The following is a 17,418-nucleotide window of genomic DNA, read 5'->3' on the forward strand; positions in this document are numbered from 1 at the left end:
CTATGCACCTTGATTGATTAATGACAGAAATTACTACTGAGCCAAGAATTGCCATGATCGTGACTCTTGTTGAGTTCAGCTGAACTCCGATCAATAATCCGTGCGTCAAAAGGGTTTTACTTCATTATTTACATTGGTTGTCGTGTCGGTACATATTCTTCTTTTGCAGTTTGTCTTCCAGCTCATGATCAGAGAAATGAAAATCAATCAAAACCAAAAAAATAACATATTTCCCTGGAATAGCATCGACATTAAAACAATAGATTTATTTTTCAAAATAGGTATATACAGTTTTTGCGAGGCGCGAACAATATATGCAAGCATACGTTTATCGATGTCAACCCCACTGTCAATCAAATATACTGGAACTTCTTGTTGATCACATAACATTCTTTTCATTTCCCTATTTGAATGGCAAATATCAACATAACAACAAGACCATCAGCCAAATAATTTTATTTAATACAGAAACAGTGTGACGCATCTCTAGATACTTAAATGTATTTTAATACTAAATATACATTGTTCCCGTGTCCATTTCATTGGAATTTGTGGTACGGTATCTCAAAGCCTAAAACACATGGCTCTTTACCCTTGTCGCATCAGTTTTATGGTGTAAATGAAATTTCGCGTCTTTCACACTTTTTTGTTGCTAGTAAATTGCTGAATAAAGAAAATCTGTCCCATCTACAAGGACCAAACAAAGATTCAATGGAAGATTATTATGCGTGTTCCAGAATTCAAATGACATATCCAAATACCATAAAATCTATTCTGCGGAAAATTCAACTGCAAATCAACAGGAAAGACACGAGATAAAACATTGAATTAAATATGAACATTTGTAAGAAAAGCATGTAACCTTTATTAAGACCACTAACATTTAATTGCAGATATTTTAAATCATATATCTTATCAAACTATGCAAATAATGCCTAATGGTCTAACACACACAGAAAGCTCTTTACCGACCAAACGGTCCGTAGGGGAGTTTATGTATATCTAACACTGTTGCTTAACTCTGTTACATATGTACGTTTAGCAACGGATGTAACACATTTAATACAGTCTTTTGTGACGATTGAGAAAGTCTGTCATCGATTACGATACAAATTAATAGAAGCACGAAACGCAAAGTTTATTTTCTAATATTAGATAATTGTTGCACATTGCTGTCACAATTAGGTCACACTGCACGTCATACTGGCTTCACACTTGTGTTCTATAGCCCCATTGCCTTCAGCTCTCGCTCCATCTGGCAAATTGCTAACGGCGTGCAATAGTACACAGCAAACCAATCACCGCAGATAGAGCCCTGCAAGAAAATTTGTTTTATTTCAGACTCATGAAATAGGAAGATATGTGATATCTGGCACTAGAGCACCTATATCTTCCATTTAATGACTGCACGACCACATAATATAGGATTTCTCAGCTTACTTAAATAAACTCCATTTATGTAACTATTTATCTGTGGGCATTATTCATAAAACTGCAATTGAATGATGGCTGTACGAAAGGAACGAATAACTGATTTTAATAAGAACGAATGTCGGTCTAACTAATGATGCTAGCAATATATGAACACGTAAATACCATCAAAGTATTTGACAGATAAAGTTGACATGATCCATTATTTTTCTAAAATTCTACCTTAATTTAGTGTAGAGGATATAAAGCAAACTTTACCAGTTTGTGCAAGTATAATTGCTCACGTAATGAAAATCTTGAAATAAACCCTAAGTTATTTCAACGTTAAGCAATAAAATCACAAAAATCATATCGGAGTGTTTAGAATTTCACATGCTAAGGAAATCATTAACAAAATCTCCGTGTTAAAGTATCCAAGAAGGGAAACGAGAATAGTGAAATATATGTCAAGTATCACTGTCTGGCAGAAGGAAGTGGAAAGAAACGCGCATGTCATGTTGTTATTGGTATAATCTCATTAATATGTATAAATCAAGCACAGCGGAACAACGTCAATGTAACTCAGTGGTATCAAAATCATAGACATCAATTAGAAAATCGCTGTAGCAGCTTTTGTTTTGATTCAAATTGTATTATATTATTCGCTGAATCATACAAATCGAATGTCCAACTGTACTTTGTCCACCTTATACATGTTTTATTAAGTAGATACTCACACTAATGTCCCCTAGGGTCCGAGTCCGGGTTCTCATTGCTAAAAGAGCACCAGGGATACAATAAGGCATGCACATACAGTCACCTAGGCGACTGGACAGCTCAAGTATCGTCCATTCCATGCAACAGCAGGTCTTCACCACTGAAATAATAATATAGACCACCCTTTACTAATTTAGTAATATACATCGTTTCAGAACCCATATCAAAATGTATCGAGAATTAATCGATATGACAGTCACATGCAGTGAAGAGAGATATTGAAAATAAGCAGTATTCTTAAATAAGAAGGCTTTAACAAACTTCGTTTTCCTACATATAATTATTTTATTTGATAAACAGTTCTGACAATATCTAGTAATTTTTCTATATCATAATGGCTTATTAAATAAAATGGGGAGACGGGGTGGCTTTTTAGTTATCGGGCTGAACTCGCCACCGAAAGGGAGCGGGTCCGAATCCTAGCATCGGTCAAGCCTGGGTCAGTTACCATGGTGTGTCCCAGGGTAAGGCACTTTACTCAAATTGCCTCAGCATTAAATAGCCTATTTGTGTTGATGTGCCGTAAAGCACCATACCAAATCATTAATTCAACGGTAATACGATGAATGGAAGCCGAGAAATGAGTGATCAAAAATGACGTTATTAATCAGTGGCTCGATGAATTGATATCACTATTTATGTTAGCCTGCATGTATGAAGTATGACTAATATACTATCGATCTGAGAAGGGCTCATGTGAGCAACAATTGACATTCGTACTTTAAGATATAATCTTTTTAATTATACCTCTGTTAACATAACTGGATATATTGTAATATACTTTACAATGCAGCGTGCTTGCTGATTGGATCAATGAACATCACGTCTACTTCAAGCAGAATTAAAGACACGTATCGGAAGAGCTGACGCTATTTAAACGTCGTGAGATTAATTCTTACGTAGTACCACAGAAAATTACATTTTAATATTATTTCTAACAAAATCTTGAACATTTTCTTCGAGTCGATAAAACGTATCCACAACCGTCAAATCCTCATCAACGCCAGGCCCGGCCCTAGGATGTACGGGGCCCAAGGCAGCATGCGGGGCCCCGATGCAGCAAGCGATGAGCCGGGCGTCAAGCATTAAAATTGCATTGCGGCGTTGATTTCCTGAAAGTGCGGGGCCCAAGATGGTTGCCTCATTTGCCTTGCCCTAGGGATTGATCAACGCTCTAACATTCTCAAACATATTGACAGTTCTACATCATAAAGGCACTCACTCGACCCGCAATCCTCGAAGCATCCACAGAGTCCGGTCGTCCAGTCCCTGATTCCATTCCTGCTCCCAACTAATAACTTTGGACCCTGTGCAACGGGCTGATTTATGATAACTGTCGTGTTTACCTGGTTGCTTATTTGATTCATCCTTGGGTGTCTTCTACAGATGTTTCCTTTAAAAACAAATGTTTGATAAAAATGCCTGATTTTATGCATGGGTTTTAATCAATTGTATTTGCATTAGAAACTCACTTCATCAGGTTGTGGGACAAAATGCAGACGAAAGCTTCGGCTGAGGTTCTCGTGTGAGCATATCTTTGTCATACATTAGAAATGATTATTTTTACCACAAGACTACTGCATGGTAACAACTAGACATGACACAGGATTGACGTTACAGTATATTTAAAAACCCTATACAGCAAAAATGAAGCGAAATTCTAAAATTAATAACCGTATTTTCTTTCAAAATATGATATCTATTACACCCTAAACATAAAATGTTTAATCCTTATTCATATAATCAGATTTATTGCGTCTTTTTGTGATATTCTTTAGAAAACAGTGGGAACCTATGTAGAAATGCTTCTGAAATCACACGTTTTGAACTCGGAATAATGCAACTTTGCATCTACAATAGGAGCAAGATCTGTTTAGATATATGGCTTCTCAAATAGTCAGAATTATATCTAACTAGATTAAGATTTTACCCGATGTGGACCACATGCCTCTTTACTGTGAGCAAGATCTGTTCATAAATATGGCCTTTTAAATAGTCAGATTGTGACTAATCAGGGTTAGACCACAGATTCAGACTTTATTTGCTGACTTGATAATATCTTTATGCAGCCATAACCCGACTGACAATCTAAACTGTAGGCAATGCAGTGAATGCTTTAATATCGTGTTATTCTGTTCATATTCCTTAAGAAGGGCATACACTGTATGCAGATGCAATCGTTCTAAACTAAGTAATTGTAGACGGAGTCTTATTTCCAAAGACATAGATATTTTCTTAAATTGATTTCATTGTATGCAAACAAAAACGTGATTTTCGATAAATGCTTTCACTATTTTTATATACAATATGTTGTGATAAAATTTACTTATCTGGTATACCACATAACATCAGATCACATCACATAGATAGTTGTTTAAGTATTTGTTTATTGTTTTATAATAAGTGTTTATTTGTACACAGTTGATATTGTGTGCATGACCTTTATCCGTGATTGAATGTATATTTCGTGCCTACCCGAGTAAGACCTAGCATTGATTATGACCGTAGAATGTTCTGGAAGCAAACTTGTTGACAATATTTAATGAAATTTTCCATTAAAAAAGAAGCACATCCAGAGCATTTTGCTGTGTTAGAGGTCAGCTGACATTCTGTATACAAAGAACAAGGTAAATAATTCTTCATTCCTGTTTTAATATCAGTGTGTTAACACTTTTAGTTGTGTTCAGATATAATTTGAGAGGAATAGTTTATTGAAATTATTCATTGGAATTTCAGAGTGATACGGACTCTTTGGACTACAACACTGATTTGGGATTATTGAAGACGCATTCACATACATTCCAGATTATATCATTATGATACAGAAAGATAATTGGTACATCAGCACATTCAGGATTATTGGAATTCATTCCGAACAGTCTATGCTTTTGGACTTGTGATAGAACATTTAGGATTATTTGGGTTTTAATTTACAATACAGTAAGTTCCTTTTAAATATTCACTTTATATGCTACGGAAATAAATTGTTTGCTGAGGTTATTGAACGTTTTGGTTTTGCTTTTTTCTGTTACATAGGTTAAGATCGTACACTCGTAGGTACAATAAAGAGACTTTGCCTATAAATCCGAATAACCAATACAAGAATCTATTGTTTTAAAAAAATATAGATCGAAAGGTTTGGCCACGTTCCACATTATTTCTTTTTTTAACTAATGCAAATTTGTTAGGAAAATTTATGCCACTAACATTCTAGAGCCTAGATCATTTCCCCAATAAATCGGTATAATCTTAAACATACACATTTCTGCTTGAAAGCGAGTTAATTCCATAACATGTTATTCATATCGTCAGAGATTGTTTGGACACAATAGTTAGAATAAATTAATTTACTCATTGATTGCCATTGACTTTGTAGAATATCCGATAAATAATATATATGAGTTAAACGTTTGTAGGTAACCATTTTTAAGATTGGACAAACTATTGTCGAACAGAACAGAAGAGAACTAAACATTTATTAATAAAAGTAAATCTCAGGCCACACATATGTGGTATATGAGAATACCTCAACTTCTAAAATACCGTAAGACAACGTTACTAACATTTGGAGATACAAATCACAGCATAGATCAACATTTTCAATCATAACAAGAATAAACATTCGGACGTAATGTGAGATCATTCTGGGTAAATAAATGTAACGTTGATTTGGTAGAGTACAATATCTTGCACTGAATGTACAAAAGTTGTAAGAGATAAAAACATTAAATGAAGTTCGAATGACTTTATGTTAAATTTGTGAGTGATTAGGTAAAGTTTACACATCGATAAATACCCAACCATGATCATTTAATCTTTATAATTCCAGTTGCGTCCTTTCTTCGTCAAATCAACTTATTCCATCAACAATTCATTCCAACTTAAGTAGCGCGTACTTTCCTTTCATTCGCCGCTTCACATCGCCAAATAATACATAACCTGTACAGAATCACACGAACATATTGGCTACTGTCACCGTTACGTTTATTCAGAAACTTCAGACTTCACATCTTAGGCATAGGCTATCGATGGTTTCAACACATTTAGTTCATTTAAAAAACAAGCAGGCTGACTCTCTCTTTTTGGAGAAGTTTCCGAATCTTCTGAACTATGGAAATTCGATAGGTGGCAACCTGGTTATTCTTGGAGATTTCAACTTTCACTTTGACTGCCCCGGAAACCCAAATACATCAAACTTCATCGATACCATTAATGTTTTCAACCTGAAACAGTCAGTTAACCAACCCACCCATAAACACAGTCACATTTTAGATTTGATTCTTCATAGACCTGATGATAACATTCTACGGTCCTCCCTGATATCCCATGACCTTGCAACAGATCACCTCTGCGTTATATGCCATCTTGACGTATCAGTCCCTAACCCTCCACCTTTATCTGCTACTAAGAGAAACCTCTGTATGATAAATAGAACCAAACTAATGCATGACATCCAAGCTAACTTAACAACTTGCTTACCTCCTACCGCAGAACAACTCGATAACTGCCTGCGTTCATTGCTTGACAAACATGCACCAGCTACCAAGTGCAGATTATCAATTCAGAAGTGTTCTCCATGGTATAGCAGTGTTAGGGACCAGCTTTGCGCTGCTAAAAGAGACCGCCGTAAAGCTGAGAGGCTTTGGCTTTCCACCAGACTCACTATTCATAAGCAAATCTATGAAGCCTCTAAGAAGAATATCACAAATATAGTCCATGCAGCGAAATCAGCCTACTACACTACTAAGATCATGGAAAGTTCCAGCTGCAAAGAGCTCTTCGAGATTACTAAGAAGCTAATGCCAAGGAACAAATCTACACCACTTCCAGCTACCTTCTCTCCAGTCGACCTTCCGGACATGTTTGCAAATTTCTTCCGTGACAAAGTACAAACCATTAGAGATAAGCTTCACACCACAATTTCAATTGACTCGTCGTCACCATACAGTTGGGATACAGAATCTGAGCGGCAACCATTAGCAGCATTTGACCCTGTCTCTATGGTGAAGAGTGCACCAAATTCATGTGAACTTGGTCCAATTCCAACATCAATGCTGTTTGAGTGCTTAGATCCAGTATTGCCTTCACAAACTGATGTTATTAATACCTCTCTCTCATCCGGGGCAATCCCCATCTGTTTTCAAAACTGCCATTGTTATGCCTCTGCTGAAGAAACCAGCACTTGACCATAACGATTTAAAGAACTACCGCCCAGTTTCTAATCTCCCATTCATATCAAAAATCTTAGAAAAGGTTGTTCTATCCCAGATTGTATCTCATCTGAATTCAAACAGTCTTTTTAGCAATGTACAATCTGCATATCGCCCTTGCCACAGCACTGAAACTACTCTTCTAAAAGTAGTTAATGACATTCTCTCTGCGTTGGATAGCGGAAAGATTACAGACCTCACCCTCCTTGATTTGTCTGCAGCATTTGACACAATAGATCATGATATATTACTTCGCCGTCTTCTGCATATCTTCAGCTGAGACGCATCAGCTCAATTCGCAAATATCTTTCAGTTGATGCCACTGAAACACTTGTGTTTAGTACTTTCAAGACTGGACTATTGTAACTCAATTATGTTTGATTCATCTCATATCTGCTCCAGAATCTTCAAAAAGTTCAAAACACAGCTGCTCGGATCATACTTAGAGTACAACGATCAGAGCACACCTCCCCGCTGCTCTGTACCCTACACTGGCTATCCATTCGATTCAGAATCAAACACAGAATTTGTTCTCTGTGCTACGTTTCACTGTCGGACTCTAGTCCAACATACCTATCTGACCTCACCCATGTGTACACACCAGCAAGGTACTTACGCTCCTCTTCTGACAATCGTATACTCATTTTTCCCACTATGAAAACAAAGTCATATGGACAGCGTTCTTTTGCATACCAGGGCCCAGCAACGTGGAATGAATTGCCCACTGAACTTAGACACAAAGACACAGTGATCACATTCAAGAGAGCTCTCAAAACTCACTTATTTCGACTGCAAGAACAAACTTAAAGACCTAATAATGTTTCCTACCTTAAATATTCTCAGCATGTCTTTTTTAAAGTTTTCTAATTTCGTGGTGTTTGTTTTTGTAATCATATCATTATATGTTTATCTTATATGTGTTGTCTAATGTTTTAAAGCGCTTAGAGCTTCTAAAGATTAGGCGCTATACAAGGTCCTCATTATTATTATTATTTACAACATTCTTGTTCAGTTTTAGTCAGTCCCATCTGCTACGTCAGATGACCATGACCTTACGTAATAACAGCTGATACGGAATGAACTTGTGTGCTGGATTAAATTTCCAATCAAACCTAAAATCATAATGGATTTTGTCAATGAACAACATGGAAATATGAACAAGATGATGCTATCCCTTACTAACAAAGGTAACAATTAAATAAATTGTATATAGAAATAACATTGTATATCATTCTCAACAGCGTTAATATTTGTGAAGACCCGTTCAGTGATCTAATGTCAAATGAAATGTAACTACTCTCACAGTTAGGTTTATTCGGCAACTTCATACTTTACATCTTAGGCAATGACTACATGTAGTGTCAGCACATTTCTTTTCATATAAAAAAAATATTCTCTTTTTTAATTATAGTATGTCCTATACAGGGACAACATTTTATATCTTTTTCATCAGCGTTAATGCTTAACAATACCCTTTCAGCTATCTAATGTGAAATTCAATGTGCAGTTGTTAAATGTAGAGTTGCTCGCAAAACCGGCCATATATTTTGTTTGGTTGCATAGTTGAGTGCTGGATTGCTGGACTACACATCCAAAATAATTTAAATTAGCAAAACAATCATCTTTATGGATTATTATGTACATTTTGCAATGGTGTTAAGTCACTTTGGTGGAGATGGTAGTTATACCGTTTTAAAACTTTATTCAGTCTTTGAATAATTTTCTCATAAATATTTGTTTTTATTTTTATGTAAGTGGTCATATTCACCAAGCCACCAACATCCACACACGTTTCACCTTTTTTAAATAACAAAATTAAAATAAAAAGTTTTTAAAAAATTACCATTGAAGACACCAATAACCCATTTTGTGTTTCGTTTAGTAGCCTTTAAGTGTTGATTTATTTCAATAGCTTTTAAGTCATCTGAGGTCATTGTGTGCCATGTGAGGGAATTTATCAATCTCTATTGTTCTGTTTCAATTTCAGCGTTTGTAACATCCATCACATTATAGTCAAATCCATTTTGATCTGCTCCAATCACTGCTATTATTTCTTTTAACTCTTTGTCATCTGATGGTTCAAAAAACTCCGCAGAAAATTGCAGTGAAAAATCACCGTAATCGGCCATTTTGCGCGACTATGTAGCGGACGAACGCCAAATTGTAAACAATGCATTTCAATCAAAGAATATTTGAAAAAGTAAACAGTAAAAAAAAACCGAAAGTAGTCCCAGAATTTATCGATGTTTAAAAAAAAGTCCAGATCAGTATTACGTGACCGTTTACAGCCAATTGTATTGCGGAAAATCCTTTTCGTGTATAAAAATTGGAATTATTATATTTTTGGATCAGTTCACAGAAACAAGTGTAAAATGTTTACGTTTAAGACAGCAATCATTTAAAGATGCGCATTCGATATCTTTCTTTCACAGACTGTATATACCCCAGTTTTGAGTTTTATTTGACATTCATGAGGAAACATCACTACGATCGTCCTTTAAACACTCCGTATACTCCAAAATGGTAATAGAGACACAACGGTCTGACTCACCGTCTGAATTCTCTGGTGGTTTATCGGAAGGTTCTGTAGTTTCTTTCTCTGGTGGTTTTTCTGTACGTTATACCGGTTCTTTGGACCGTATAGTTCCGAATGCCATTTCTTTCAAATCTGTGATAATTAGTGGTGTCGTCTGATGCAAGTCATCATTACTTTCCACAATTATGTCTTCAGATTGGACATCTGAGGTTAAAACGGTTCTAGGTGCAACAGTTTTTTGTTTGTCGTCATTATCTTCTCTAACGTCATTGTTTCATAATTTATATCAACGACCTGTGAGGTTTGTGCGCTTTTTGACTCTTTCTCGTCCTTGGTAGTTAGCAAAGGACCGTGGGACACGTATATGCTGTTCAGTCTGCTTCTTCTAATAAGTTGATTCCAATCTAGAAGAATATCTTTGCTTCACCATTGACGGTTAATTTCGCCAGGAACTTATTGGTAACTTTTGATGGTGGATACTTGGTTTTCAGTAGTTCTAGCTCACTGATCAACGATTTCCGAGCGTCTGTAATTTCTTGTGGATAATCGCCTTTAATGCCAAGTTCGGTGTCTTTCAGTTTTAAAGCATTTGATAATATCACTTCAACATCCTGATAATCACGCAAGGCTACTATTATTGGTCTGTGTCTAAATGTAGCAGAACGGCTGATATGATTAATATGATTGCCGTTGCAAACTCTTTCCAATGGTGGGTCATAATACATGTTGTCCATTACACGGCACCTTTTGAATTTTTTATCATCAATACGTCTACACAAGCCTTTTTTTATTGGTTCAACACTTTAAATACATTTAAAATCAAATGGTTTCCTTCCTTAATTGAGATTGGGTTATATGCTTTGACTAAAATTCTTTCAACAATATACATTCCTCATTCTGCTGTACATTTATCTTGTTGATTATCTTGTTTATTTTAGCTGATGCAATTGCTGATAGAGGCTTTGGTGATGTTAGTGAATTTAATTCCTCTAACTCATTTGTGTGTTTGTTTCTAACGTTCATGTGTACGTTCCACATGATTTTATATGCATGAGTTCAATGAAGTCACTGCTAAGGCATTTCGTTTCTATTTAGTGAAACCATTAAGACACGGATGTATAAAATAGGTACTGTTTACCATAAAAAGTTTACAAACTCAGTAGCATGGACCGTATTTTTCCAGGGTGAGTACCAAAACTTTTAGTCTTAACCTTTTCGCAAATAAAAACCATCCCCACCCCGCAATAAGGGATACAAAAATTGTATATAACCCCACAACCAACACACTTTTTCTAGAATAATCCCAGAGCTCCACACCCTCCTATCCAAACTTTCACTTTCTAACTTCTAGACCACTGTGTCCCTCTTTAAGAACCCCATGAACTAAAGCTTAAAAATATGCATTAAACAGCATACATTGAAAATTGGACAATAAGTATGAAAAAAGCAGCTATGAGGTTCTTAATTCTCATTGTTATAGCACATTCAACTTAGTAACTCAGTGAGCTTGTAAACACCATCCATTAAACGTTATTTTAAACACTGAATATTGAAAAAGTAAAAGGAAACATTACATTATATCGCCAGCTATTGGCTTATTAATTGGCTAATTAAGTACTTAATAAATCTTTTTTAGAACTGACCTACCTGGATAGCTAAAATGAAATAAGTGCTCAATTGTATATATATATATATATATATATATATATATATATATATATATATATATATATATATATATATATACTCTAACACTTACTGGTACATATATGTATACTCACTAAGTCATATAAAAACAATAAAAAAGTAAAATATATAATAATATATATCATATTCGTAGATGGAATATATAAAGTCTTCTTTAGTCAGTGAGTGAAACTTTAACGCCCCCTCAATCGCCTACACACACACACACACACACGCACTAACTACATAAGGGAATAATAAATGAAAGCAGTACGTCTTATCATTGACTTAAGCTCGGTTTATTGCCTGAGACAGGAAAGTTTATACGGGAGTTGTTCAAATATTGAATGCTGTTTACTTGGCCTCACTTTGTTGGCAAAATTACATAAATAGAGAATATGTGTCGGATACTCGACATAAAGCCATCGCTATCAACAATTTTTTGTCTTCATATAGTTTACTTCCCTCTCACCTTTTTCCACAAGATTTCTTAGAGGTAATTTGAGTTCTTGTTCAGTTTGTTAAGCAAATAATACGTGTATGAATATGTATTCATTATTAATACAAATCATATCGACTTTGTTCAGTGGTATACTTTGCAAATGTTTTACCATGACATGAATGAACAGTCGCACGCAATTGCTGTCTGTTTGAGGATTAATGAAGATTCGTTATTCCTACATTATCGATCTTAAATCAACCACACAACACGGACATCAGTAAAGTATGACGCTGATCAATATAAGGTACACTCGCAAAAATTTCCCAGGCAAACCAATATTAATCGTACATCAAAACGGATTATTATAACCTATCTTGTGTTGTTTTCATTTCTAATAACATGTAGGTGTTATAAAGCAAATTGTGTACATCAGTTCAGTGTATTCATTTATATACATTTTTTAAATTGACATAGAGATAAATGCTACATACATGTAATACATATTTCTTAGGATATTATTTAAACCAGAAGAGGAACATGAAAGGTAAGAGGGGTGAAAAAGAGAAACTATAAAAAGAAAAGAAATAGTTTGCATTAAATAATTTCAAGATAATATATTAAAGCGTATGATCATATTTATATTGTAAAGAAATAAATATGAGAGTATGCATAAACAGTTATATTCGTGTACAAAAAAGTTCGTAAACGCATACATACATTTATCTATGTTCACATCAATTTGCATATATGTGCATCCTTGTCCGCATACATGCACGAAAAAGGTGTGAGAGAAAAAGGGTTATATTTTCCCGAGTCAACATTACTTTCAGTATTCACCTTGTTCCACTATCATAGCAATTACTCTGATTCCCATTAAAATATGTTTTTATAGGATTCCATTTAGTAAAACATTTGTACTTTGGATCTTCCAGGTCAGACTTATTTGTTTTAGATTCAAAATGAAATATCAAATCATTTGTAAAGCTATTGCAGGTTTGGTTTTAGTTTTGATAGTTCAATATAAATATAATATATTTTGCTATTAATAATACCAGATTTACAAAATTAGACTGGCAAGATTCATTTAAATTTCCAAACAAAATAAGATTTTCAGAAATCTAGAAATTCTATCTAATCTCAGCTCCACAAAAATGTAAAATCCTACCCCAAAAATGTTTTACAACACAGCTGCCTAAAAAAATGTTTCGTCGATTCTTCCCACTATTAAAGAAAAAAAACAACACTTTTTTTCAGCTACGAAACCAATTTTGAATAGAAAAATGTTTGTAGTCAGTATGTTATGGTTGATTCTAAACTGGAGCCTCCATAATTCTGTATCCAAAGTAATCTTATACGAATCAAATCTACGGTATTACACCAAATTTTGTCTTTAGGAATGTTTAATCTAATAAAAAAAGGTTTCTTGAACTTTGGAACAATGTAATAAAGACTTTATTAGATTATTGTACATCTTTCTGCATCTTTTTTATTTTTGAATAGAACTCCAATATTCTTCAGGAAAAAGAGGGTGCAGATTTTTTCTCTCATGTTGCAAATTAAATATTTTTAGATATAGTCTGATGGCACTTACACTACCGTAATATTGTGTAGTCTGGGATGAAAGATCATATAGGACTCAAAATCCTTCATATGTTAAGTAAAAACCTTGTTCATCCTAGAAATGATACATAAATTTTACCCCCTTCGACAGTCCCGATCGGTACAAAACGGGTCTGTTCTTAATCGTAAAAAAAAAAAATTCTATTCAACTTTATGCGAAATTTGAAGGAAGTTTCTGTCTTTTTCTATTGTCATAAATTCTGCCCATACTAAAAGAACATCCGTCCAAAACAATCTTGCAAAAATATTTTTGGTTAGTCTCTATATTTGCAAATCAGTTAATTGAAGAAATGTGTAATATGACAATTCGTATTTATCCAGAAATTAGTCTATTATATTTTGCCATTCAGAATGATTAGTCACGAAACGCTTTATCGAAGATGATTTTAAAGATCTGATAAAAGATGCTAGATGCTTCATGCATAATCCACCGTTTAGCTAATTCCTAAGTGTTGTTCTAGTTATTTTATCACGACCGTTCTTCCACATAAATTAAAAAAAAAAATATTTGTTCGATTCTCTTTAGAATACTTGCTGCTGGATTTGGTAACATTAAGAATAAATATGTCAGTTTAGATAAAGCCATTGATTTTAGAACAACAATTTTCCTATATGTTGTTAATTTTCTTCGATTCCATTCCCATAACAGTTTCTGTACATCTTGATTTTTTTTAAATTCATATCTACAATGTCTTCTGTATTTACAGATAACTCAATCCCTAATAGAGAGGAATTTGAAACCCAATAAAATTATAAATTTGTTCACATCTGTGCCTGTGAATTTTTGAATGACCATTACTTTTTAACTTTTGTTTTATTGATGTTCACCTTTAGTCCCGACAATGATGCTAATGCGTCTAATGTTTGTACTGAGGCATACAAAGAATTCTCGGATTCATCTAATAGGAACGATGTGTCATCAGGATAATGAGGCTGTTGAATATACCTTTAATGTCATTATTGTCACGAACCATAATTCCAAACATTTCTTCCACTAATAAAACTAGATAAGGAGAAAGGGGATCTCCTTGACCACAACCGCGTCCAACATAAATAAACGGCGACGCTAATCCATGTGCGTCACAAATACCGTTTGCATTTCTATAGAATGACAACGCTTCCTGTATAAAACTCCAAGAGACAGAGTCAAAAGCTTTTATTAAAATCAACCTGTAAAATTATACAATTGATATTATTCTCTTCTGTAAATCATATAGTATAAACATGTCAGTTTAACAACCTCCCTTTTAAGAGTAATAAAATAACGAAATATACTTGAAATGAAAGTTGTTGATATGTTAATTAATTAAATTGTCTTACCTTAAACTGAATAACAGCTATTAAATAGACTGTGCAAATACCTCAACAAAAAGACCGTGTGGATGTCGTTCTGGAGAACAAACAGAAAGATAAAGTCGCTAGCATAACACGTTGATGACATCGTAGCCATTAGAATCAGTAGTATGAAAGTTATGCATCACAGGACACCTGCTATGAAGGTTTACTTCGTGTTTAATCTTCTATTCTATGCTATACATGTCAAAATTGTATTTTATAACAAACCACTATTTATTAAAAAGTCCTTGAGCAACTGAAGAAACTTACATTTACATTTTGCTTCGATTGACCTTTCGAAACTTATTTTGTATGATGGTCCAATTTGTAAATACGTAGCTTTATTAGGAAGATAGTATATGATATGATGACACTGTCTCGAGTGACGAATGATATATACACAAAACTGAATGCGCGTTTTGTTGTGAGTGGAAGAATTTGAGATAACTTTGGGATGCATTAAATCCGTTAGACTAAGACATCTTCGTAACTGTTTGTTTTGTTTATGTACACAAGTGTGATTTTATATTTATTAATTACCCCTTTCTCACGTCTGATATGGACGTAAATATTAATATCTAACTACAGATCAACCACATACGATTAAATAGGTATGTCCTTTTTAGTTAGCTCTTTTACTACAGCCTAATATATAAAATTTCAAAGCATTTCTTCACATCTCATAAACCAACTACATTGGATTTTCTCGATGAATCCCAGATATCCATATCCGTAATATCCACAGTTTGCTCGTTAAACTCCTAAACCACTGTGTCCCTATTTAGGAGCATAAACAACTAAAACCAAAAACAATGAATTACACCGTATATATTAAACAATATTCAATACACATTAAAACTCCTAGCTCTAAGTTTGTAACTTTAATTGTTTTAGTAGACTGAAACGTAGAACCTCAATCAAACAAAATTGTAAGCATTATGCAATAAACATTAGCAACTCAAAAAAAAAAATGAAACATTATACCACCAGCTGTTTGGTCACTAACTGGCTGGTTAAGTCTTTAAGTTGGAAGTTTGTTTATTTAATTAAAACTGACGTACCCCGGTAGCTGATACTCAATAGACAACAAGCAGTACAGACTGTAATCCACTATTTTATATAAAGCTTTCAAGTACTATCACCTATAAAAAATAGAAGCGGTTAAACTAAAAAATAATAAGCATTAACAGAATGGATAAAAATATCACTTATTCGATTATAATTGTATACAAATAGTACAAACAGGTGTACATTATGAAAATCGATCACTAGTCTAGATTTTAAATTCCATTGAAAGAAAAGCCCAAGCAAAACATTTATGGGGAAATTAAATTCATTATCTTTAAGTAACAGAAAATACTAAGGTTTCATTTATGTGATAAACAGTGTTTACTAAACAAAATTTCCAAATATTTTGTCTTATTCTCTATGTGAATTTTGATTCATTGGGCCAGCAACCAAAGTGTTATAACTGCTTAAAATCAACTATGTATATTAAACACATACCTTGGAGACGTTCAAGACTAATCTTGCTTAAAAATACACTTTACTCTATTTGAAGATGATTTATACTTTAGGGAGATGTGAGTGTGGTTTATTATACTTCACTTGCGCAGATCTGGGTGCAAGTCTTTAAATAAAAAAGCAAAGTAAACATAACCAATCACAACCATTAACAACATTCAATCCATTCCTTTGAACTGTCGACTCCAAAAGTACTTAGCACATGTGCAGGGTTTGATTTATTGGGTCCATACCGGTTGTTTAAAAAAAAAAAAACTAGATGAATAAATACGGGTGCATAGAGTACTGGGGTTGGGTAAATATTCTAAAGAGAAACCTGGTAAGCTATGTCCAGTCGATATTTAATATTAAATAATCTAACTGTACTATAACATTAAGTGGACATCTTCACACATACAACAGTGACTTTTCCGTCACAAACCGTTGAGAACTATCTAAGATTACCTTTGACATTTGCATATTGTTGATAAATGTACTAGAAAAATACATACTTCTTAAAGATTTTCAAAATCACTACATGAATACGTGGGAGGTGGAGAAAAACGTTGATTCGGTCTCATAAAGAAAGTGTTCTTCATTTTAAAAGTGAGAGCATAATAAAAGCAACAGTACAAAGTTTTTCCCTTCAAATGGTTCAAATCTGTTAATTTTAAAAGCTTTACAAAGAGAGAGAGAGAGAGAGAGAGAGAGAGAGAGAGAGAAAGAGAGAGAGATAGAGAAAAAGAGAGAGATAGAGAGAAAGAGAGAGAGAGAGATAGAGAGAAAGAGTGAGAGTGTATCAGAAACTCCTCTTCAAGGCTGAAAGCCATCACTCTAAATATGTTATGTTTGTGAGGTTTCCTTCCCTCAAACATATTTTTCCTCAACATTTCTTAAAG

At 34.1% G+C, this 17,418-nt stretch overlaps 1 protein-coding gene across 1 annotated transcript; it reads right to left on the reverse strand.

Annotated features, from left to right (window-relative positions):
• Nucleotides 1-439: 439 nt before the first annotated feature.
• LOC149786160 (cornifelin homolog B-like) lies at nucleotides 440-16,546 on the reverse strand. The gene is made up of 4 exons (XM_089976510.1): nucleotides 16,523-16,546; nucleotides 3,410-3,580; nucleotides 2,148-2,287; nucleotides 440-1,315 (listed from the first exon to the last, which is right to left on the reverse strand). The coding sequence occupies exons 2-4, from the start codon at nucleotides 3,552-3,554 to the stop codon at nucleotides 1,223-1,225; spliced, it is 378 nt and encodes a 125-aa protein (XP_089832636.1). The 5' UTR covers nucleotides 3,555-3,580; nucleotides 16,523-16,546; the 3' UTR covers nucleotides 440-1,222.
• Between the last annotated feature and the right edge of the window lie 872 nt (nucleotides 16,547-17,418).

This window comes from Sinohyriopsis cumingii, chromosome 12 (genome assembly GCF_028554795.1).
Source record: "Sinohyriopsis cumingii isolate HCF-2022 chromosome 12, ASM2855479v2, whole genome shotgun sequence".
In the NCBI taxonomy this organism is placed as follows: domain Eukaryota; kingdom Metazoa; phylum Mollusca; class Bivalvia; order Unionida; family Unionidae; genus Sinohyriopsis; species Sinohyriopsis cumingii.

Bases quoted from the DNA above. Each gene is read 5' to 3' on its own strand.
- LOC149786160 (XM_089976510.1), bottom strand. From the start codon at position 3,554: ATGAATCAAATAAGCAACCAGGTAAACACGACAGTTATCATAAATCAG. The intron at 2,288-3,409 runs GTGAGTGCCTTT...TTATTATTTCAG, and splicing joins CTTCGAGGATTGCGGGTCGA to TGGTGAAGACCTGCTGTTGC. The intron at 1,316-2,147 runs GTGAGTATCTAC...ATTTTCTTGCAG, and splicing joins GGACCCTAGGGGACATTAGT to GGCTCTATCTGCGGTGATTG.